Source organism: Diuraphis noxia, unplaced genomic scaffold (assembly GCF_037042655.1).
Source record: "Diuraphis noxia isolate RWA-SAM2 unplaced genomic scaffold, SU_Dnox_SAM2 contig0003, whole genome shotgun sequence".
Classification (NCBI taxonomy): domain Eukaryota; kingdom Metazoa; phylum Arthropoda; class Insecta; order Hemiptera; family Aphididae; genus Diuraphis; species Diuraphis noxia.
The window spans coordinates 66,489,374-66,516,618 of record NW_028301713.1 but is presented as its reverse complement, the minus strand read 5'-3'; the positions used below and the strand labels follow the sequence as shown (position 1 = coordinate 66,516,618).

Here is a 27,245-nt window from a genome sequence, read left to right as displayed (position 1 = left end):
ATAATATTAACATTATAAATTGGTTTTGTTAATTTAATAAGAATATTATAGAAGGGTTATAAAATTGAAGAAAAAAAATGTATAAATGTTTTTATTTATATTAACCGACAGTCAGATTATTATTTATAATATTATAGATTATAAGAAATTATGAACATTTTAAAAATTTCACATAATTATATTAACTAAGTATTAATAAGTACTTTAAATATCTATTTGTCATCACGAATACGAAAAGGCAAAAAAAAAAAAAATGTATAATTATATTTTGTTAACGTATAAGATATATCGCAATTTGTAATATTTAATCGAATTCAATAAAAAGTTATTATTTGTAATGTTGAATATTTTTTATTCCACGAACTCATAAAATAAATGTATCCTGTCACTTAAAGTTATCATAATATTAAAGATACATTTTGATTTCGAATTATTATTTATCATCAGTAACTGATAATAAAAGTCATAATTATATGACCGTAATGCACAAACTGACAAACTACAGACTGTGTAACAATAATTCATGCTTCAGACTTGTAGAATATAATACATATAAATGTATAGTGTTTAGTGATAAAATAGTTAGTGAAGTAAACAAAAAATAATTAGATATGTTAAAACCTGCAAAATATCATGAAAATCTATTTTTATTTTTTTTTTAAAGTATATTTACCTACATATAAATATATCGCATCGATGTGATAACTTATAATTTATTATATAAGTGTTACGTTACCTATAAGATATGTACGAGATATCACGCGATTATGACTATAAAATAAGTATTAGCTATAGACTAAAACTAATAAGCCATTAATATAAAAAGCATGCAGAGGTCAACAATAGGAACGTGGTGAATAAGATTAATTAAACTATAAAAGTGATTTCACACGTATATTCTCAGAGATGACTGATGTAGACCCATGTGAAAGGATACGAAACGGTCAGCATGTTAAGTTGAATCACAAGACCGAATTTCGACGTGTTACAGGAAAGCCACCACCAAAACAACCATCTCTTCTAAGGACCGAATCATATACAAGAGAGACGGGGACAAGAGCTCGTCAGACGGTTCTTAAATGCGAGCTAGACAGTTAGGCAGATAAGACTAAACAAGACATTTAGAGGCAGGTCGTAACACCACTCACAGTCTTAGCAAATTACATCTCAGAGTCAGGTCGTAACACCGATCACCATTCACCTCATTATTTAACTAATATTGTATTTTTATATTAAGTAAAATAAACAACATTATAACTAAATACTTACATCAAGTGTTCATTTCTACGTTTATATATGAATCGGCGTCAGTTGGGACGCAACATAAGTTATATAACATAATATTATAATATACAGAAACTAGTTGGTACTTGTTTACCTACCTACGTATTTATAATATAAATTTATATTATTTATATTATAAATTATTATTTATATTATGTATATTATATTCTTACTAACTTAAGAAAGAAAATAAATTGTACAACTTTCTGTTGGAAAAATGAATCTATGTATGATTAGTAGTATACATCGTTTTCATTTTATTAAACAAAGTTTTTTTTCATCTAAAATTTAAATGTCAAAGTTTTCGCTCAATCTTCATTAATGATGAACACATGAACCCTATTATAGATTAGCATAATATGCATTATTCAATATGCATATTATGTTCTAAAAATATTAGTTTACATAGTAATTGTAGGTACACAACAAATACCATAAATATTTAGAATTCCTAGGTATATCATGTTTATTCTCTCAAAGTCAGAATTTATTATTATCACAATGATTTACGTTACAGACGTTATTATGTATGTTTAAAGTTCAATCTATAATAATTTTGTGTCTACGATCAATACAAAGGAATCTGTATGCATACAGAGCGTGAACGTGTCTTAACTTGTATTATATATTATACAAAATATAAGTGGCTATCTCTTAGTTAGGTACACTAACTGCCTAGTATATAGATACTTAGTAAAAAGGGGTTTTTCAATAATATTATAGAAAGACCTATTCATCTGAACAGTTGAAGGTTATGGTGGGATCAATCCTCCCCCCTCCCCCACCGAAATACGTTACTGTTTCAGCATATTAATCTTTAAAACTGTATACCTACTTAAAAACATTATTTTACGTTAGATATGATTAAAAACGGCTCTGATTTTAACTACTTACTTATAGGTACCTTTTTGAAACGGTAAAAGCTATTTGATTGATAATCGTCTATTATACAGTACCAGTATAGGTACATAATATGGTATATAAGTATTTTCCTACAATAATTATAATAGGTAGGTACTTATATTGTACTGAATGGTATAATACTGTGTCTAATTGGCAACTCATTTAGGTACCTAATAATATTTAATTGATTAAGATGTTCTATTTACAGAGCAAATTTTGCATAACAAAAGTATTAATGATTTGATTTATATTTGTATTTTTTTTTAAATAAATGTTTGATCCTTTGACCCAGTAATTATCAATGCATAATGTTATATCGTCTGTCCGGTACATGTTATTATCATCAATAAACTCAAAACTAAAGGAGAGATTACCGAACACTACTTTGAGCAAAGTTATATCATTATACCATGGTATTCACTATAATATGCCCTTATATTATGATAAGCATATAAATTCGTTATGATTTTATATCATGCACCTTTGACATGTTGTACCGCCTCATATAAAGCGCATATTGTTATTTTAGTAAAAAAATAAATAATAAAACGATAATAATAAAAGTAAAATTAATAATATACGGTTTTTAATCTTTTATCATTTTAAAATCCTCAAAACATTTTTGTTGTATTTATACTTCATGTAGCTTCTTCAATATTGTTTATTGTCCATGATTTGTACGTTTAAATCAAATATTTCTATTAATTGTTATGTAATTATCGACGCCCAAATGGCCAAAAGCGCACTACAGAAATATATTCTAACACGACACATAATTAATAATCATATTATATAAAAATCAATAATATTTAGTGATATACCTATTAATTTAATTTTGAATAATATACAAGGATAATTGTCTTCAGTTTTATACCTGTTTTGAACAATTATAACTTAAAAAAATTTCATTTAATTGTATTACATTGAAAACAGTATTTTCAAATTTCAAACAGGTATCATTACAGTTTTTAATGATTTATTACTTTTTGAACAACAATATGCATTTTTTATTTTATATTATGTTCCTAAGTAGGATACTTTTTGGATACTTAATTCCAATATATAAAAATCAAATTTCAATCCAGTACTTAGTTACCTATTAGAGAACGTGATACATGATACCCTAATGTGTTATCTTCACGACTCCATCTAACAAGTAATAACATAGCAATTTTTACGATCAACAGATCACGTTAAAATTTAGAGTGAATTGGCCTTTTATAAATTTTAAAAGTAAAACTATTACCTACAACCTAGTAATGTCAAAAGCTTTTTATTATATTTTTCATTTTAAGGCGAGTTATGTGTATTTTACAATTTGTACATCTGAAAATACTCATAACTACCTTTAATATTTAAATATTATTAAAAAGCCTTTGATATTAACTAGGTAAAAATATTGCATTTAAATTTTATAAGAAGTCAATTCACTCTAAATTTTAAACTAACAGAGCTAAAAGTGATTTGAGCGTAAAATTTGCCATGTTACGCACTTGTAACTTGTAAGATGGAGACTACACATACGGGTAATATCACATCTTTTTGGTTGGTAATCATAACTTCATAAGTATGTACAGACGCGTACACAAAGCGAGGTTTTAGGGGTTCAACCCCCCCCCTTCACCGAAATTTCAGGAAAATGATTAAATATGATTTTATAGGATGAGAGTGGTTTCTATCAAACAAAAGAAGATAAAATATATAACTGTACTCTGTAGTACCTAGTTTATTGGCACAAGAATACTTTATACTTATGTCTTATCTGCAAAATAATGGTCTACTATTCCATTGGAATTGATAGGTACCTAATAATAGCTACTTTTTAAAACTAAAAAATTAAGTGCTTAGGTACTCGTTCGAAATTCGATTTATATGTAGGTCTTGAAATTCTACAAAATGAGCTTTGCTTCGGAAATATGATAATGGAAAATTAGATTTTAAATGATTTTCTCATTTAAAATAGTTTTAAAAAAAATAACGAGAAAATATTGCTAAAAACTATAAGGTATACCTAAGTTGGATTGCAATCACATCAGATATCTTCAAAAAAAGTTGAAACTTTTAAAAATAATGAGTATACCTATTACCTAAATACTTATATGAATCTACTCATATTTTTCAAAAATTTGAATCTTCCGTTTAGGTGAAATGTCTAACATAAATTAGTCGTCTACAATATTTTCTATATATTGAAGTATTAAGCATTAAAAAATATTCGTTACTCCAAATTTTTTTTATTCGCTTTGTTTTTCCAATTAGTATCTACCTTTTCTTAGTTTATCCTAATCATTATTGTTAAATAATTTGTATAGTAATTTATATTTGTAAATTCAAATCAATAAAATTTTATAATTTTAAAAAATTTTATATTAAATCCACCATTTATCACACAAAAACACTTGAGCTAGTCCGATCTGACTATAAAGTATAAATTCAAACACATAAACCACTCATATTTTATGCCTATAGAAACTTAAATGTTTATTGATAGTAAATTCGAAAATATTTTTTTATCTTTTATAATTTTTCTTATCTTATATTGTTATTATACATCAAGATTTCATAAGGCCTTTTGGAATATCAAAAGCGTTCCTGGTAGTCATTGAACTTTTAAAAATATATAAAAATAAACAAATACCTAACCTAAAAATAACATATATTTTTACAAACATCTTACCATTCTTACCTATATTGTTTCCACATTTATGCATATAGGTAGATAAAAAGATACATACACAAAACTACAAAAACCCCTATTACTCTATAACCCTATTGCACATTTCATAAACTTTTAACTAGGTACCTACATAAGTTTTTGCAAATTATTTATTTAATAAAAAATTCTTCATAATTGTTTTGGTCAGTGAAAATTAAAAAAAAAAATTCAAACGTAAATCCACAATAATTTTTTTATGAGCACCTGAAGTGAAAATTTTTACAAAATTCATCAAAATCACGAAAATTAGCAACCTATATTTTTGTGTTAAAAATTCATAAAAATATTTCAATAAATATTTTAAAATCAAATTCAAGATTCTCTATAAGTTTTCCAAACTTTAACGAAAAATAAAAAAATTACATTAGTTAATTTAACTGTTTATGAGCGTTTGAAGTTTTTTTACGACATTGGAAATTTGCCTGTAAATATTTAGGTAGGTATCTAATGAAATCTAATCGAGCGATTTTCTTATGTTGTTGTAATTCAAAAACAATTAATAACCGTAGATACTTCTGACGTTTATCATTTTGTATACATTATAAGAATAATTCAAAATATTTTGACTAGTTCTGAATTGATTATACATTTAACATTTATAGGTATTTAGTTTATTTTTCTATAAACGTTAATGAATTTTTTGTTTTGGGCCAAAATGATCGAAAATGTAATACTAAATTCCTTATAACTTATAAGTGGTTAAATAACAGTTTTAATATGTTAAAGATATAATTATATAACATTATATGTATATTATTTATTTAGACTCGATATTTTTATAAGCATTTAATATTTTAATGTTATTAAATTTCATTATAATCTTGAAAATGTCCAAATTACTTTGTAGTTAAAATTTTATGAAATTTAAAATAGGGTTACTAATTATTTAAAAAATGTTTCGTAAATATTATAATATTATTATTAAAGTACTTAATTTATTTTACTATTTGACATTATTAATAAAGCACTTAGGTTAAATTATTTTCAACTTAAAAGTTGCATTTTAAAATGTTATTATGTATATGTAATATAATAATAAACTTTAAAATTTCAAGCTCAAGTACCCATGAATATTTTTTTTAATAAAAACAAATAACAAAATTAACAAAAAAACCTTTCTATTCTTTGTCTAATATCTAATTTGCCCCAATTGGATATATCCAATCTAAAAAAAAGCGGGTAAGTGGATGTCGCTCTGCTGTACATTGGGGGTGGGGTGGACCTCTGACTAAGGTAGGTTAAATTTGAATGCAATGATAGGTATCATTGTATACGAAAAACGATTCTGAACGGAGACGGTTTATCTGTCTAGGATATATTATAGATTATTAAAAATTTTCAAATCCTAGATTTAAAAAGAAAAATTTTTATGAATTTCCAGTTTAAAATAATTTGCGAATTTTCCTGATTTTCGTGATTTTTAAATACCTAATATGTTGCCAAAATTCAAACTTTGAATGCTTGTAAAAAAAAATTAAGACTACGCATTTCTTTTATTTTTCAATTGCTATTGTAAAAATATGATAGGAGCCATATATTAAATTTTCAAATCGTAGAAATAAAATGAAAACTGTTTATGAATTTCTAGCTTAAAATAATTTACGAATTTTCATGATTTTTACGTATGTTGTCAAAATTAAAATTTGAATGCATGTAAAAATATTTGTAACTACATATTTCTTTTATTTTTTAACTGCTATTGTAAAAATAAGTTAGGAGCCTTGTATTCAATTTTAAAATCTTAGATCTAAAAAGAAAAACTTTTATGAATTTCTATCTAAGATAATTTGAAAATTGCCGTAATTTTTACGTATTAAGTCAATATTTGCACTTCAAATGCTTATAAAAAAAAATTGTGCCTATGTATTCTTATAATTTTTTAATCACTATAAGGATAACTTATGAGGAACTTTGTATTAAATTTTCAAGTATTTTGATAGGGCCAAAAAAATTTAATAGACACTTCAAAAAAAAATTTTCAGAAAAATTGAAAATTTTCAGTTGTCTATAAATACCTCAAAAAAAGTCAAAATATTTTGAAAATTAAATCATGTAAAGAAAATGACAATCTAAATAACTGGTAAAATTTTTAAGTATCTACGATTTATACTTTTTGAATAATAACAAATATTAAAAATCGTTTGAGGATAAATCGTTATTGTTATGCTATTTCGTAAAAATTTAAAATTCCCGCGCACTTAAAATTTTTCCTATAATGATGCTTCGAGTTTCCTCTATAGCTACTTAAAAGAAAACTTATGGAAAACTTATGGAAAACTTAGTGTTGTATTTTTAATCCTTAGTTATAAACACAAAAAATTTCATGATTTTTAAACTTCAAAATTACTTGCAAATTTTCGCATTTTCGACAGATTTCGTAAAAAATTGAACTATAAACGCTTATAAAAAAAAATTGTGAGTAACGATTTTTAATTTTTTTTAGCTACAATAAGAACAACTCATAAGGAACCTTGTATTTAATTTTCAAGTTTTTTTGGTCATTTAAAACTTTTTTACCGATACTTCAAAAAAAAATTCTCAAAAAATCGAAAATTTCAGTGGTCTATAAATAACTCAAAAAAAGTCGAAATTTTTTAAAAATTAAACTGTATATAGATAACATTAACATAAACATTTGGTGGAAATTTCAAGTATTTACAGTGATTAGTTTTTTAATTACAACCATATAAAAAATCGATTTGGTCGAAAACTGGTTTTGCGTAAAAATTCCCGTTTTTCTATCATTTTTTTTTTTTTGTTTTTCTCGACTTTTTTGAAAACTATTGGAAAATGTTTACTTTTGACCTCTATAATGCACCAAGTATATTCACTTTTACATCGGAATCCACCCCCAAAGTTTGAAATTGAAGCATTATTTCGACTAGTTATGCTGTAAACACAAAAACAAAAACACACACATCATTGTAAAATCAATACATTCATCACTTCGTTCAGAATCTAAAACTGTGTATATTCATTTTTAAATTTTTATTCCATAGCTAATCAAACATTTAAATAATTTAGTAGTTAAAGTTTATGTCACCAAAAAATCTAAAATATACTCGTATATTAACATTTTTTTTTTTTTTTTGTAGATATTTTAAGTACAAATTTTCAATTTTAAATGCTTATAAAAATTATGGGTGCTAGTTCGGTATGCACTCTATTGGGTTTACCGTTCTAAACTCGGTCTACGTTTTTGGAATATTGGACAAAAATAATCTGCTTCGTTTTTATAAATGATATGTTGGGCTTTTCTTTCAACTTTATTATCTTTTATTTGTTATTGTGGTAAGTACTTTTTACTGTAATTTCTACTATAGATTTTATTAGGACACAGAAATGCAAGAAAAGCGACGGAAATTGCCTAATGTGAAAATTTTTCGGTCTCCAAAAGAAGGCACAAGATCGGCCAGGCTGGCAGCAGATTTTTAATTTCACTGACTTGAACCAACGTTGCAACAGTGGGTTAACACTCAGTTAAGTCGTTGAATTTGTATTTATGTTTGTATTGGAATTGCCTACTCATATGATAATATGAATCGGATACAGAGAAGTAAGGAGTGTGTTCAAATTGACGAAGCTCGTTTCGCTGGAAGTACGATAGGGGTAGACCATTAGCTGGAGACGCTCCTCCCTCCTTGACAGATACCTATGAATGCCAATAATAAAATTAAAATTAAAAATGACGTATATGTAGAGCGCATACCGAACCAGAAACTTGTATGTAGAACGCATACTGAACTATCACCAAATTATGTGGCTATACAAGTACATACATGAGTCTTTGATATTATATTTAAATTTTAAACTGTTATTAGAACCACTTATGAGATACCTTGTAATACAATTTCAAGCATTTTAACCCAACAAAAATAAATTCATTGACATTTAATATTAATAGAAGACTAACTAAAAAAAAAATTAAATATCAATAAATAACCCAAAACTAGTTAAAATATTTTGAATACTTTATCATGAATATAAAATTATAACATAAAAATTTGGGAAATGGTATTTATGGCTATTCGTATTTGAAATACAACTAAATAAGTAAATAGTTTAATGAGAATTCATTAATTTATGGACAAAATTAGAAACTTATGGGGAATCATGTATTCAATTTTTAATCTTTATGGAAAATTGTTCATGAATTTCTAACTCAAAATAGTATTTTAATTGTTGTGATTTTGGTGTCACAAAAATTACTGTGAATTTAAGTTTAACATATTTTTAATTCCACTGATAAAACTTAAGGGAAACATTTTATTAAATTTTCAAGTTTACTGACCAAACCAAAACTAAATAGAATAATAAAAATAATTAATTTTAAAATAAATGATTAAATAAAAAAATAAAATATTAGATGCAATTACTATCAATAATTCCACTCTATTCCTAATCAAAATGATCACAGTAAGAAACTTTACCATATTTTATAAATTCAAAATTATTCATCCTTAAATGTCCTCATATCTGTAATCTGTATTCTGTACTATAAAAAAGGATATTTTTTCAAGACTAAAATTGACATATTAAAGATATTATGAATAATTTATTACACATCAGACACAATAATGAATTAAAAATTAACAATACTCTTCCAAATCTAAATCTTTTTTTATCCTTGTTATAATAGTTTTTTGTTTGAGTTTCTCCATTTTTCTCTTTTTGTTTCCTTTCTTTTTTGCTTGTTTAGCGATTTTTCTTTTGGCAGCTAATTCTGGGTCGGTAACAACCTAAAATTAAAATTAAAACAAATATAAAAGATTATAATCTACCAAATTTTGTATACATCCATCTGCTCGTAATATTGTGTAAATATTATATGAACACTGATACAAAACATAAATTAACAAATACATACATAATAGGTAATATTAAATTTAATGCAATATATTATAATTTAATATGTCTTGTAAAAATTAGATTTGAATACACACTTCAGAAAATATCTTAAATACATTTACTCAAATTACTTTTAAGAAAAAGTAATTAACACTTGGAATGTATTGAAATACTTTTTAAATTTCATTTATTTAATTGTTCAAGTAGTGTAATAATTAACCTTTTAATTAGTAAATGTTAATTTTTTAAAAAGATTTAATGTCACATAAAAAAAAAACAGTATTTGTACTCAATACTTAACTTCATACTTTTAAGTGAAAATAAATAAAAATTAGTTAAATACTGATTCTAAAATACCTAACTTAATATTAATTAAACAAGAAACTATTTTTGATGAAATATAAAATGAATATTTAATAATTTGATTTTAATTGTAAATAAAATTTAATTCAAAAAATATTCCAAATACTACAAAAGCGTTTAAATACATTTATTCAAATATTTAACAAGACTGCATAACATGATTATATAATAATATTAGATTAAATATTTAAATACATGTTTTAAAATTAGAATGTTTATGAATTATAATCATAACTTACTTGAAGTAAAGATGCTTTCTTTCTTAATGCTCTTCTAGCGTTAAGAATTCGTTGAATAATAGAACAATTTTCATTGTATAATTCAGGTCCACATTTTTTCTTAACAATAATTGAAGCTGATTTAGCAATACGTCTATTATCTATGCTTGCATCATCAGTGGTTGAAAGTTCTCGAATCAATGGTTTTAAAATTATTTTTAATACTGAAATCAACTTAGAACGTTCTAACCGATGAGTCAAGGCACCATAGAATTTGAACACTGTTTTTCTCTAAGCCAAATAACATTTTAAAAAATATTAAACTTAATAATACTTGGTATTTCAAATATATTATAAGAATAATCTATACTATAAAATATAAAAAAATTATGTTATAAAGAAAATAATAATAATTACCACTGTGTTATGTTGAGGGTATTTTGAAACTTCTATATAAATGAGTTTATTTAAATTTTTTAATAACCATCCTAAAGAAAGTTCATTTTTATCATCTTTGACTTTCTTAGACTGTACATTTTTTAAGATATCTGATAAAAATAAAAGGTTTTCCATAGTCTGAAAATTAAACATAATGATTAAATTATTGATCTGTTAATGAAACTGTTAATAGGAAAAAATTTTCCGGAAGATAGAATTTAAAATAGTTACATCTTTTAATACATCTTCTAGTATTTCATGTCCTGGAATAATTTGATCAACCAGATCTAAACATAAGCTCTTTACACTCTGCCGAGCATTTGAGTACAAAAATCTTTTTTCTTCTTTATCAATTTTTTTCGACGCACACAATGCAACTGCCTTAACATCTACTGATGATAAATATTTCTTTAAAAATTGAAGAGCCCCTAGCCTTACCCATTCATGGTCATCTCGTAATAATTCTTGACATGAGACTAAAATAAATGTATATTTTAAACATTGAAAACTATTATTTTATGTTTAATATAAATAAATGTTGACTGACTTGCTATATTCATGATTTGTTCATTTAAAGATGATTTAGTAAATATACTAGGGCAAGTGTTAGCAATATTTACACAAGTTTGTAGGCATTGAAATAATAAGTGATCCAAATCTTGGTCATTTTCAACTGGTGTATGAATTCGAACAAAACGACCAGGACCATCCAAAATAACTGTACGTCTTAGATATTTACATAAAAGTGGCAATGTTGTTTTTACCCTATTATTGAATTCTTCACCTTCGGCAGTAACAAATATACTTATTAACTGTGCACCTAACTGTCTATGGATAATCTATCAACAAAAAAAAAACCATTTGTAATCTATAAATGTACCAAAGAAGTAAATTAATGTATGTTTTTGGTCATTACTTTAGTTCCCTGTAACCAAGTCAGAGTTATTTCATACAATGTAGATATAATATTTTTAGTCAATTTTCCTAACATAATTGTAATTGCTTCTGCTGCACTTTTACGACATGATGCTACACTGTCATTGACCATTTGTGCACCAAGCGATATAAACATGGCCGAACTATGATTTCTTAGAACATCCTAAAATTGAAAAAAATATTTGCAACATAACAATTTTCACATAAACTACATGATAAATGAACTATAATTACGGGTGGTAAGGTTTTGATTAATAAAGTTATCATTTCTAAGGCAGATTCACGTCCATTTTGGACTTCATATTCTAATTGTGACAAGAAAAATTGAACATGCCCATTTAAAGCTTTCCCAATAGGATAATCCATCAAGTATTGATAAAATGTTTGACGTGCTTGGGTGCGAACAGCATCTCGTTCACAAGTAATACTAGCTTTTGCAACATGAGTCATGAGTTCTTTAAGTTCAGGGCAATTATGCTGACGGCTTAGTAATGCTTTAATGAGTGTAAATGTTGTAGTTACAGTGCAACCGCCATCCTCAACAGTCGATAGCTCTTGTTCTGCGTAAAGAACAGATTGGCGTAATTGATCATCATCAAGCCTTTGGTATTTAACTTCACGTATGAATGTTGAAAGTGTCTGAGAATAACAAAACCATATCATTAACAACAATAAAAGATCATATAGGATACATATAGGATATAGATATTTTAACACAAAATAAAAATGTTTAGTGTTTACCTTAAATGCAGACATGACAAGTTCAGCATTGTCTCCAGTGCAATTTTGGCCAGTTGCATATTTGTGTATAATCTCAAACAGACTTTCTAAAATTGATTTGATATTTTCCTTCACAGATGGCAAATCTCGTTTTAAAAGCCAGTTCATGCATTGTAGAGATATTGTAATGAGCTAAATTTAGTAAATACATTTTTATGAAACAATTTATTATTTTAATTGCAATATTGAATATAATGCTATTTAAGCATCTGCAGTATACTTTTATGTGTTGAGATTTAAGTGAATCTATTATTAATGAAACAAATGGATCAACAAAAGGTGAAAAAGCAGCACTCTTTAACATTTCACGCTTCAGCATAAATTGGAACAAACTTAAGCCAAATTGAACGAGTTCATGTGCATTTGTACGGGCACACACTGTTCCATCAAAAGGCGTGGAAGTACGTTTTGGTTCTAGAATCAGAACAAAATAAATAATGCATTTGTGTTTTCCAATAAAATAATACTAATAGTACCCTGAGGAATAATATACGAATCTGGTTTCTTAAGCTCTTCTTTTTTTTTGATTTGTTGTTTGGAATTTTCATTTAGTGCTGGAATACTTTGAGACACTGTACCATATGCAAACTCTAATAGGCATTCAGTATTAATAAATTTATTGTCAACTAATCCAGTGACAATGTGCCGCAAACTCTCATTACATTTTCTGATGTTTTTAAATGATAATGTTGAAAATAATATCTAAATAGTAATGAAAAAAATTGAAATTTAGATAAACTTAAAATAAAAAGTATCATTATTAATACGTACGTCTTTAAATGGCATAATTAAATTAATCAAACATTTTTCTGTCACAAATTCTGCAGCAATATGTAAAGTGTTATAACTTTTGTTACCTCTGGCTTCTACAGTTTTTCCTGCAATTTTTGTTACTTCTTTTTCGTCAGAACTTGAACCAAATAAATCTACCTTGACAACCTGTATTTAAAAGACATAGGTTAAAAATTATAATAGACTATAAAAATATAAATTTATGATCACCAGTACCTAATAAATAAAAGTATAATATAATATACATAATATATTTGAACATTTAAATAATTTAATAATTTTCTGTGATATGATGTAGTAAGTACTAAGTGTGATATTTTTTATTTACCTCTAAAATGTAAGGTAGACAACTATCCATATGGCCTTTTTCAAAACGTTCGCTTAAAGATACAAAAATTGCATGGATTGTATAAATGAGAACATGAACTTGGAAACCTTGAGTTAACAATGCAGTCATTTCATTTAATAGCATGCTCATATAGCTTGTACCAAGTGTTACCATAATATTTTGTAATGTTTCACGAGTCACACGCCTCACACTTTCTAAACGAGATTTCAAAAATGTACAGAGTTTCATAAAGACACCTTGTAGATTTTCTTCCAGCATGATTTTGGGTAACTTTTTTAGTAGTTTTACTACAGCCAGTGCAACTGGAATTTTCAACATTTCCATTTCTTCTTTGTCAAATTCAGCTTGTTTCCTATTAATTTTATGACTTCGATCAGATTCTGAATACTGAGCTAGATTTTTGTTGAGTTGAGGCAATAAACCAACTGAAATTGCTTTAGTAATTTTGATCGCTGTTGATGGACATAAAACATGAATTTTTTCTACGATCAATTCATTTATCTTATTATTTTCATTTTCTTCATCATCATCGTCGTCATCATCATTAACATTATCATCTAATTCCATCTCATTTTCAACATCATTTGGTTTTTCAATCTCCATTATATTATTTTGTGTTACATTCTGAGAAATTTCTTTAATTTTTTTTACTGGAGTTAAATTTTGTATAACTTTAGGCTCTCTTTCAGCTGCTCGTGATAAATCAAAATGGAATGAGTCCAATATACCTGATACTATACGCACCGTTTGCTTTTGGAAATCAATTGACTGTCGCATTTTATTTAAATAAAGTTTAAGTAGAGTTTCATATTGTTGCCATGGTAGTATGCGACTTATTGTAGTAACAGCCTAGAAAAAAAGCAAGGAAGTAAGTGGATATCGCTCTTCAGTACAGTAGGTTACAAGTAGGTTACTGTAATGGATGATATTAAATTTGAATTCAATGATGTAATATCATTGTATTCAAAAAACGATTCTGAGTGAAGATGGTTTATCAGTCTAGGATATGTTATACTATATTAATTATATTGTTATAATTTCAAAAAAAAAAGTCCGTAATTATTTAATATAATAAAATCGTGAAATTGTACGCACAAAAACATTACCTTTCAGAAAAGATAAACACTTAATACTTTTGAGCAAGTTTAGAGGGGAAAAAAAGAGTTAACAGAATAAAAAAGAAAAAGAAATAAACATTATTGTAAAACCAATACATTCCTCACTCCGCTCAGAATCTAAAATTAAAATGTATGTATACAATTTAGATATTTTAAGTCAATAAGATAATTTAGGTATCAATCTTACGTCAATAGCAGCATCAACCAGACTGTTTTTAGCAGAGTATTTTTGAGAGCATAAAAATTGATTTGCTAATGGCAAAAGGTAGTGTACAATTGTTTTAGATCTTGGACAATGATAACTTTTTTTCATGATTTCACAAAACCTATTCAATAATTGTAATAAATACCATAAAATAAAATAATAATATTTGTGTGAATAACTTTTAAGCATATTTAAAGCAAAATTAAACATTTTTATAAGATATAAACTAAATTTACCAACCTATGTAAGGCCTTCACTTTTCGATAAGTTTGTAAATGTTGAATATTTTCAAAAAAGTCACCTTCCAAATCAGTTTCATTAGATAAAGGTTGTAAATCATTAAATACGAAATGAACATGAGCACATTTCCTTGACTAATAAAAGCAAATAGTTTAAATTTATAATAGTTTTAGTCAATATAATATAATTATGTAATTATAAAGCATTTTTAACAAACCAAATGTCCTAGGAGTGAAATTGATTCATACTGAACCAATTCTTTACTTCCTTGAATCCCATTGCGTATTGACGGTAACAATACAGAATCCAGAATAAATGTCCGTTCAGATGATTGTTTAGCATATTTTAAGCAAAGATAACAACTAGTATTTTTCAAACATGTACTTGCTGTATCTCTTAAGCCAATATCATTTACCTATAAACAATAATAGTTAAATAAGTATCTAATGGATTTCAGCATATGACTTGTTTTTGGGTACATTATTATTTATTACTCACATTATTGAAAATATAAAAACAATTATAAATCACAAATGCACCAAATTCAACAGATATATCATTACTATCCAACAGAACTTTAATTTTTTTTAATGCATTCATCCTACAATCAAAATCTGGTTGATCCAAATGCCTCTTGTCCCAAGCATTTAAATCATAGAGTATATCACAATGTATTTTACTATTCCTATTAAATAAAATAATTAATTTAAATATAACAAATTAAGGTACTATGAAGAGTGACCTTTATAAATATAATTTAACTAAATAATTTTTCTTATAGCAATCAAATTACTTACGGACTTTTCTTAGCAATGATTTTAGTAAATTCAAGTAACATATTTCTACTGTGTTGTCCAACTACGGTACCATACAGTGTGGCTAACTGTCTAGGTAATGATCCAACATCATCTACATTTGCTACTAAACAATTAACAGTAGCAAATAATGGAGCAATAGCCATGTCATCACCTGTGGCTTTTTTCAATAAAACCGGAAACAATAAAGACAGTAAATTTGAACTAGATTGTTGATCTCGCACTAGTTCAGAAGCTCTAGTCAATATAGACATTTCGATTGATGCAAGGCCAACGCCTCTTTTTTTTGATAATTCGTTGTACAAATACTCAAGAATAGTTGGAAGATAACGATATAATAAACGAGAACCAACATTTAAAACATCTATCAACAATAAATTTAAATTAAATACATAGATATATGAAATATATGTATTTTTAAATATTTATATGTTGTACGTTTTATTACCTTCATACTCTGAGGGTAATGAAGGGAGAGGTATATCAAGAGCTGGAACATCAACATCCATAGCATCATTATAAGTTCCATCAAAAGTTAATAATCTATCTATAACTTCAAGAATAATTTTTTTAACTCCGCCATGAGTCTTGTCTGATGTTAATATATTTATTAAAATTTCTATTGGCGTTAGATTATTTATAGGATATCCCAATAAACAATAGTATCTGAAAACAATTTATCTAATACAGTTTAAAACTAATAGAAATCTAAAAGATATAATAATATATAAAGATATATAAAGAAACCTAATCACAAAGTATATCAATAAAACAATCTTATGATTTCATTATTTATAGAACAATATCAATAATTACCTTGGTATTTGGCTCCAAACCACTAACAATTTCATTAAAGGAGTGGGATGTTGCAAACATTCGACTGGCATTTTACTCAATGATGGTTCAATAAACACTTCAAATACAGAGTCCAAAAAATTTTTGTTCCATGTGAAATTTTCAAAATGTTGAAAGAAAGTTGATAATGTTTCAACAGTGGTAACTCGAACTTTGGATATTGTGCTGAAGTATCCAGCATGTACAGAAGAACGATGCATCAAAATAGCTTTTACATTAGCTCCAACACACAATAAAACTCGTAACATGTAATAAAGACCATCTGTGCCTGATAATGCTCCACATTGCTTTAATATAACAGCACACATATTAACGGAAGATAATAAACGTCTAGGTGGGAGGACATGTTCCAACTCAAGAGTGTCTACTATATGGCGTGTCATTTCTAAGGGACATTCTGAAACTAAAAAAAAAAAAATACTGTTTATATATAATGTTAAAAATTAAATACTACAATGTATCTTACATTGAACTTGACTATTAAGTACCCTGAATACCATTTGCATAAAAACAATGAGTTCACGCTCTTCACAACCAACAAGAAAACGCATTATAGCAGTTCGTCGATTTTGTCCAGAACACTTGCTACCAGATTTTGGGCCACCTCCACCCAATAATTTACCATAAATCATTCTAAAATATAATTATTTGTAAAATAAAAATGTTTTAATAAATAAAAACAAGTCATTTTAAAGTACTTTATAAAATGTTTACTAACACATGACTATATTTTATAAATATTTACTATTTAGCATTTACCTCATGATAAGGGGCATTAAAAGTGGTCGATGCTCTGGTAATATGGCTTCACTTTCTGAGTCAACTCTAAACATAACTAATTCAGCCTTAAATGATTTTTCATTGATTAATTTATAAAGGTTTTCCCTATAACATTAAAATTAAAAAACATAAATTAATTATTCATAAAAATAATTAATAGCAGAAAATACATAAAAACTCTATTTATAGTTGTATTACTTGTAAGGAGTAACGTGTTTTTGTTTATATGTTAACAAACAATCAAAAGCAGCTTTTTGTATTTCAGCATTCTTGTTTGAAAGAAGACTTAAATAAACATCAAACACTTCTGACTCTTTATATATTCCTTTAGGGTTACGAATGGTTGACATTAACTTTAAATGAGATAATAATAATCTAAAAATGGATAAATAAATAAATCATACAATATCATCCAAATTTCTATACAACATAGATGAACTAGAAATAAATAATACTTGGTAAGAGATTTATTTGAACTAAATGGTTCATCAGAACTAGTTTCATTTAAATTATCCTCAATTTCAGTTTCAAGATTTTCTTCATTAGAATTTTGTCTGATATTCCAACTATTTGCTAATTCTGAATTGCTCTGCATGTATTCAGATCTAAATAAAAATTACATTTATTTTATTTATTTATTTAAAACATATTAAATATATTAATATTTTACCTTATAAACTTTAGAAAATGTGTTACGATATCTTTATTTTTCAATTCTATTAGTTCTCCAAAGTCCATCATACTGTTCCATAATAAAATTCTATAATTATTTATATCCACACGCTCTGCAGTATTATTCAACTTTTTATAACGTTCCAAAATAAAGTCACCTGAAAAATTTATTTAACTATAAAAATGGAACCAAAAGCAGTGTTTAATAATAAATTTACTCATAAATTCTTCTTTAGGTTCAGCCGGCTTGATAACATAATTATCTTGTTTGACACTCAGCTCAAGTTGTTTTTCAAAAACAGGCCAAAATGTTTTTGATGATTTAGCATGTGATACTATTAACTTGACAACTGGATCCCAAATTGGCCTGAAATTGATGTGTAGATTGCCTAAAAGGAATTTCAATGCAATTTCTGATGCATCTTCAACTTTTTTGTATGTATTCAAAAATGTATCATTATTATCCAAGTGTTGAATACGTAAAAGACGAGCACGATATTCATTTAATGAAACTGGAACGACTTCCACAGATTCTAATAATTTGAAAAGGCTATTTCTTTCCACAAGATGTGTATGTGTGGATGAATTTATTAATACTAATATTTTACAACTTGTAAGACGTACTTGATGATAAGGTGATGACAGTAAATCAATAAGTTTAGTTTCTAAGTCTTTGATGTAATTATCGCTAATTTGAATTTGTAAATTAGAAATTAAAATATGAATTATTTCCAATACTAAAGCACAACATCCAAACTTATTATTTAGAAGTAAGCTAAGTTTAGGTATTAATTTAGGCAAATCGAACCAATTATTTAAATTTTCTTTCAACCTCATAATTGTTTCAATAATGTTGAGAAAAGAAAAAAGATTTATAACATCATCATTTTCTAATTTGTTTGTTGTTAATTCGAACAAATTTTCTAAAATTTTTGTAGAATGTGTTTCATTGTGACAAAAATGCTGAAGTAAAATCAGATAACATGGAACATCATCAGCATCACAATTGCTAATTTGAATATGTTTTAAATGTTTGATTACATAGTTCCCAATTATTTCACTCTCATTATGTCTGAAAAAAATAAACAATGTTTTATTGTTAAAATTGATCAAATTAATGTAATATTATATTAATTTGCTTCACTTTTAAATTAGATTAAACTCTTAAGATTTAAACTAAAAGTTTATGAAATTTTCTAAAAGATTATGTAACACGTCATGTAATTAGATAAGTTTACATGTGCGAAGAACATAACATAATATATTAAACTATGTGTTACCTTCCATAAAGTGTATTTCTGTAATTAATCCTCCATTTGTCATAGCCGTAAGATCTAAGTGGAGAATTATCATTTAAGTATCTAGATAAGCAAACAATTATAGATTTTGGGATTTCTTGATTTGAATTAATGAGTTCAGCAACAAAATTTAAAAATTTTTGAATAATCGAAAGCTCGAAATTAATATATGTGTACATTTGCTCAGTAAATGCTACTAAAATATTGATATTTTTTAATGACATAACCTGAAAATTAAAATACATAAAATTAGTTTAAGTTAAAATGTATAATATGTATATTACTCACTTTGTCTATTAAAACATTAGATTGATATGACGGCAGACCAATATTTGATAGGCAGAGTGTGCTTACAATAGAACTCAAAGTATGTAGATGATTTTGAGCTAACTGGGGTACACAATTCAAATAACCAAGTACCCATTCAAATATTTCAGTCAAATTTTGAATGCATGATCCATTTTTATGAGCTACAAATCGATGGCAGAGAATCAAAGCTTGATTTAAATTATCAGAAGTCCTTTCATTTTGGTCGTTACTGTAATTTGTCAAAAACTCAGATGTTGTTTTCTAAATTAAAAACATTTAATATTAGAGTTAACATTTTTATTTATTTGATACTTTATACCTTAAGTATTGTCCATATAGGTGTACTTTTCTTAGGTTCAATATGTACGAAAATGTTATCAAATAGCATGTCCAATACATCATTCAGTAACTTATATGAAATGTCTATGTCAGCAAGAGAATTTAAGTAAACAGGTAAAAAGTAATCAGCACAAGTATGTAAACCACCAGCCATGCCTTTGATTACTTCAAAAAGAAGTTTGGAACAACCATATATACTCTGAAATATAGGTAAAAAGTTAATTAAATATACAGGTATAAAATATAATAATTGTAATAAACTATATATTTTACATCTCGTTTATGTTTTAAGTTTTTGAGAACCATTTTCAAAAAGTTTTTCTTATCTTTCACTTTTCTGGCCACAAATGAAAAACATTCTGCTGCAAAATCATTCACATAAGGTGGTTGGTCATCTCCAAGTAGCAAGACAATACACTCAAATACAGGTTTGATATCACGCACAATTAAACGCCATAAAAACTTAAATAAATAAGCTAAGCAAGTAAACGACCACTCAATTTGTTCAGCATCTTTTGTCCGTAATAATTTTATACAAAGTCTTAAAAACTCAGGGAAATATTCATAGAACTCTTGTTGCAAGTCTTGAGCAAATGCAACAACAAACCTTTAACATAATAATACCATAGTAAAATTAAACCAACAAGTAAAATCAGAAAACGAAATACAATTCAAAATTAAAATTAAAGAGGTAAGTCTTACTCTAATACAGCTTGAATTGAAAGTGGATCAGAATCATCCATATATTTAAATAAGACTTGTGATATTTCATGTTTTCTTGCCAAGAGTTGTGGCAAGCTTTCTAACTGTGACTGCTTTAAGCTAATGCATAATTGATTGTAACTCTCAGATCTATTTAAATCATTCCATCGTTCGATAGACTGAGAAAATCGAGTTTTTTGAGAGTCATCAAAATCTTCATTGCTATGCCCAACACGATGGAACACATCAACATCAATTTCCGATATTCTTTCACTGAATGGTTGAAACTAAAAGTCAAAACCAAATATTAAATATATAGCATGATATGAGTAGAATTATATTTAATATTAATATTATAAGCATAAATGTATTAGACAATGTTATTTTATACACCTAAAATATTGTAAGCATAAAATTATATTATTAAGTTCGTTATTCTGTACAGGGTTCTTACCTTAAACCTATTGTATTCTTTATGCCGGTGAGGTTTCATCTTGCTAAAATAATGTAAAATACATAAAACTTAAGCTATTAATGTCAAAATAAAATTCAAATTAAGTAGAAATTTGAAAATAGTAAACACTTAGCACAACCACGAACCACGAGGTCGGCTATCGTCAGTGATAAGCTGATAATAATTGATGTTTGATAACGCACTCCTTATCAAACCTCATGGCCATGGGCACGATTTGGTTGCAGTGGTTGCACCAATGCACCCACATGGCCACATTGAACTATAAAATTATATTATAATAACTAACCGATTTTTTAAAACTTTTTTTGACAGTTATTTTTTGGAAATAAAATTTAAAAAATCAACAATCAGACTTCTCACGGAACCAAATATTTATCTCCTCTAAAATGTTATTCATAGATGTTTTTACAATAAGCCCTCTCAGTAACCTATACCTATTCTAGGAACACGTACACATGTTTTTAAAAGAAAATTTCGCGTTAATATTTTGATGAAACGGAGACGTCCTTTAGTTGTAGTAAATTGCTGATAGGTTGAAAACATGCCATTTGTAAATATATGGTTCAGTCGGCATCCTTATGGTTATGGTCATCACCCCTTATAGTTTATACACATAGGTTACCTAGTTCTCTGCATAGTAAGCAAAGGTGGGTAATGCCCACCATTCTATAGGTAAAAAGTTAATTATTTTTTTTACTTTTTAATTAAACTATTTAGTTTATTTTCTAATCAACTTATGAACTTAATAACTAGTTTAACTGCTGGTTGAAATAACTTATTATCTTTTCTCAGTTGATTTAAAAATAATCCATAGAGTTAAAAGCATTTTGAAATTCTTCGTTTATAGATCCGTAAATATTAATATAAAATAAAAATAATCCAGTACAGTACTGGATATTTTCTTGATAAAATAATTTTGTATATTGATATATTGTATTAAATTAGATAGGCACAGTCACTTTTTATGTGGATTAAATTTTATAGATTAACGTTTTTTAAACTGAATTAAGTCAATATTTTTTTCCATATTAACTTTTAACTATCCATGTCAACTCTTCCTGAAAATCCACAACGTAGGTCGTAAGTTGAAATGATCATGATATCGTTACCTTCTCTAAATTAATATAATGAAGCATATTAACAACAGCTAAAGTGTCACTAATGGGCAGTGGCGGTTTTTTCTTTAATATTATCTCATAATATATAAGACAAAAAGGTTAACCTCTTAATTCTTACATAAAAAAAAAACATGGCATTTAAGATATATTAGATATAAGCGTATACCTCGTACCTATATCCGCAGCATATAAAAATCGTAATAGCTATAAAAAAAATAACTGTCAACCACAAGCGCCCTGAGCGAATAATGAATCACAGCCTTAACTCGGGATCTGGGGGTGGGGAGGGGGGTCCAGACCCCCCCTGGACCCCCCCGTAAAACTGCCTCTGCTAATGGGTGGCTTCTTTAATCACGTCTTTCTCGCCTGTTGTGTTACTTTTCTCGCATATGCTTATTGTGCTAAATTGTACAGATTGCATATTACATGATAAAAAAAAACCTTTTAAATAATCGAGATAAACTTATAATTTGCAGTTAACTCTTAACTTTTAACTTAACAACTATGTGTCCTCTTAACTTTTGCCCGGAGTCTGCTCAGTCGTTATTGGAGCGGCTACCATTAGGCTGCCCCTTGGCCCTTACTTTAGCGTTTAGCCTCAGCTAACTTCTCATCTTGTTCCTCACAACCAAGTATATTTTCAACCATTGCGTATAGAAGGTCAACATAGTATGCTCAGAGATTTCATACAAACCAAGACATCATTGGGACCGCACAGCAGATCCTGTACAGTGGCGTAATTAAGGGGATGATGAAAGGGATAGATCATATAGATCCCCCAGGTATAGTATATAGTCTGATTACCTGAAGCCCCCATTCCCCGTAAGAGTCTGTGTTACGTGAAACGTGAGGTCTTTGGGTCGTCTTATCACTCATCCTATATCAAGTCCAGAAGAATTATCAAATACAAACGTCCATGCTACGTATAGCTGCCACGTTTCCGCCTATTGGACCGGGCAGCAAGTAGGATGTCACGCTCCGTTTTCCGGATCACCTCCTTCGAGTCAACTCCCAATCTGGGTCGTCAATTTTGTGGTTGGTCCACTTTGCCAAATAAAGAACCATATTGATAGCGTCAACAGTGGAACAATCCCTCCGAAAACTAATCTGATTAGTATAATCAGTTCACCCGTGTTTTCGCGAGGTTCTCTTTATATAAGCCTTATTCATAAGAGAACCCTAACTCTCTAATAACTTACCAACGGTGTCTAACATGCAGATAGGTTAAAAGCTAGAGAGGCTAGTGACGGACTTGTCCGATTCCTCGTGCAAAGTAGAAGTCATCTGGTCCGTTTCCACCCAACTGGAAAATGTTACTCTCATAAACATCGATTGTACACTTTAACGAGTATATCAGTTGTCCTAATGTAGGGTGACCATATTTTTTTTTTAAAAGGAGTCAGTCGTGGATTTCGCTCTGCTGTACAGTAGGTTAAAAGTGGGTTACTGTAATGCATGGAATTAAATTTGAATCCAATGATATTATATTTATAAAAAAAAAAAAACTAAAAAAGTTGAAAAATTAAAATGTCAGTGAACAGCTCAAAACAAATCAAAATATCTTGAAAATTTTATCAAATATAGAAAATGCCTGTATAAATATTTAGTGAAAATTTCAAGTATCTGCGGTCATTTGTTTTAGAGTTACACCAAAATAAGAAAATCGCTAAAAGATATCTAGTGAAAATCCAATGTTTTAAAAATTTAAATTTCAAACGCTCATAAAAACTTAATTTGAATTTCTGGTGGACATTTCTTTTGTGATTAAGATTCAAAGATTGATAAACTTGTAAGGAATTTTGTATTAAATTTTCAAATCTTAGATTTAAAAAGAAAATTTTTCATGAATTTCTAGCTTAAAATAATTTGCGAATTTTCGTGATTTTTACGTATTTTGTCCAAATTCAAACTTTAAATGCTTATAGAAATAAATTTTTATCGAATTTAAAAAAAAACTAATAATGATCGAAAATTATAAATGCCTATGAATAGTTCAACTTAAGTCGAACATTTTTGAAAATTGCATGGAGGATAGAATATATTTATATAAACATATGGTGAAAATTTTATGTCTTAAAGTTACATCAAAAACCAAAATTGATTTTGTCGAAAATTGATTGTGCGTAAATTTTCCCGTTTTCCCTTAATTTTTAGTTTATTTATCCCTATATTTAGAAAAATACTAAGAATTTTTTACTTTTGAACCCCATAAGTACCAACTAGATTCACTTTCTGATCGAACAAGGTACTGAAGTCAAAAAACGAAGAACTTTTACTGCCCCAAAACGTGATGACAGACACACAAAAAAAATAAAAATAAATAAAACAAATAAAAACACATATCATGGTAAAACATTCATCGCTCCGCTCAGAATTTAAAATCACAAAAATCGGATAGTACATGTTATAGCCTTTAAAAAATTTGGAATATCTCTTTCCCCACTTGAATATTCATCACAGATATTTTTTAATTTATCTTGTAACTCTGCATAAATCTTCAATTTTTTTTTTGTTGTGTCCCCATTCATATTGAGCTAATTTTGTTTTGTCATTTGCTACCTCCAGCATAGGCGCAACTAGATCACTAAAATGTTGGGTGCTAAATCTGTGAATGCATCACACCCCCTACACATTTACCAATATTAATCGACACATCAAAACTTTAAAACACATATAAAGACTTTTTACAAAAATAAAAAAATGAACAACATTTATAATACCTACTATTTTTTTAAATACAATATCAGTAACATATTGAAACATTTTAATTTCATAATCTTATTAAATAAATAATAATTTATACATTTTAAAGCAGCATAATTTTTCTGGGTTTCATGCAATATTTATTCAAAATAGTTTCGGTGTTAATCTGATTGAATAAATCTTTTTCAATATTCAACAAAGATAAATAACGAATTATATTATACGACCAAATAGTTGTACATATTTTTCAGGAAATTTCCCATCATTTAAAAACATAAAATTCATACTATTTCACTAAAATAATAATAGTTAGATATAAAAAACAGGGGCTGCTAAATTTTAACTTGGGGGTGCTAAAGACCTTTTAGCACCCCCCCCCCCCCCCTAGTTGCGCCACTGACTTCATCCATATAGAGGGATGGCAATGGCTCACTAATCTAGGTATGATTTCATTCCTCAGTTTCATTATTAGTCCGATCATCATCGTTCAATGTGATATTATGGACATTCCACACGTGAGGTGGAAATAAGGGTGGACAATTCCGCAAACGTATGCATTTATTTTGTGTCGAATTAATTCTTCTAAATGTACCGGTCGGCGGTCACATAAGTATTGTCGAAATATTCTAATATAGCTGAATCTTTTTTTTTTTTTTTATTCCTTCAGCTAGGTACATAACAGTATTTACGTCGAAATGTAACTGACACAAAATGTATGAATGTTTCAATTTATATCGATAATCCTACTACTGTTATCCAAAGTAATACATTTTAAACCTTTAATAATATAATAGAATTTGTTCGCATATTTTTGTATATATATTATCTACGACAGTTATTTGGTATGGGTTCGATAAGACGCTCGGCCTATAATTGTTGTTACCTATAATATAATAATAATACTATATTATACTATATTACCTACTTATTAATTATTATAATAAATTATAATTTTATCGTTTTTACCGATTACCCCAAATAAAGTATAATCCTGTAAAAAACAGGACGTATGGTCACCCTGTCCTAATGCAAATCAGCGAAAGCATCTTTTTTTTTTTTTATTTTTATTTTTTTTTTCAAAAACAATCTGTACAACAAGCACATTTAGTAATTTTGATAGCGAAAGCATCTCGCTAAGAATCCTATCCAGTCCTCTAAACTTTACTTGAGTTGATTATTTTCATTAACTTTACCACCTTTTAATTCGTGAGACATCACTATCCATCACTAATATCGCGTTGAAGTAAATGATGTTGAACACACAGGAATTAGGACCGTTTCACATATACCATATGGACGTTTACCTAACAAATCCATCGGATATCGTACGTGCCCGTTAACGGTTACTTTATTTAAATAATAAATATTCATCTGACAATGGTGCGTAAGAGCTTATAATCAATTACTACTTTTATATGATGGCGTTAAAATGGTTTTAAATTCTTAAGCTACATAGTGCGATGAGCGTTTTAACTTTTAAAATGATTTACATTTTTTAAACCGTTTTTAGTGTTTTTACAATAGCGTTTATTCAACTTGGCAAAATTATTTGACTTAGCTTTTTTCATTTTGCCTATATTTTTTATTCAATTTATATTTTTTCATTCAACTTGACCTTTTTTATTCAACTCGTGCTTCTTCAATTCAAATTGTATTTCTTTCAATTTAACTTTTTTATTCAACTCAGCTAGGTTTTTTTATTCAATTTAGTTTTTCGCATTCAACTGGCCTCTATTTGTTAAATTTAGATTTTTCTGTTGAGCTTAGATTTTTAATTAAACATTTTTTTTTTTGAGGGAAGGAAGTCAGTGCGAATTTCAGAGTTAAGCTTGTGAATTTATGTGCTAAATATATGTAAAACAAATTTTTTTCGTATAGTTTGAGGGGCTGTAAGTTGAATTAATATATTATTTACATATTTTCATATTTGTATAAAATAATATAACTTAAAAGTTTCAAGTACCTACGTACGAATAATTTTTTTAAATT

At 27.2% G+C, this 27,245-nt stretch overlaps 1 protein-coding gene across 1 annotated transcript; it reads right to left on the bottom strand.

Moving 5' to 3' along the window:
* Window positions 1-9,438: 9,438 nt before the first annotated feature.
* Window positions 9,439-21,581, bottom strand: LOC107164774 (small subunit processome component 20 homolog). The gene is made up of 31 exons (XM_015512720.2): window positions 21,415-21,581; window positions 20,961-21,247; window positions 20,532-20,865; window positions 20,239-20,457; window positions 19,899-20,180; window positions 19,593-19,837; window positions 18,531-19,384; window positions 18,311-18,470; window positions 18,096-18,245; window positions 17,839-18,015; window positions 17,620-17,745; window positions 17,327-17,493; window positions 16,822-17,263; window positions 16,454-16,671; window positions 15,988-16,369; window positions 15,689-15,875; window positions 15,408-15,605; window positions 15,191-15,324; window positions 14,933-15,071; window positions 13,607-14,476; window positions 13,258-13,425; window positions 12,963-13,188; window positions 12,707-12,900; window positions 12,448-12,618; window positions 11,941-12,345; window positions 11,687-11,869; window positions 11,318-11,609; window positions 11,002-11,246; window positions 10,750-10,908; window positions 10,354-10,623; window positions 9,439-9,642 (listed from the first exon to the last, which is right to left on the bottom strand). Exons 1-31 carry the CDS (start codon window positions 21,451-21,453, stop codon window positions 9,493-9,495), a joined length of 8,073 nt encoding a protein of 2,690 aa, XP_015368206.2. The 5' UTR covers window positions 21,454-21,581; the 3' UTR covers window positions 9,439-9,492.
* Between the last annotated feature and the right edge of the window lie 5,664 nt (window positions 21,582-27,245).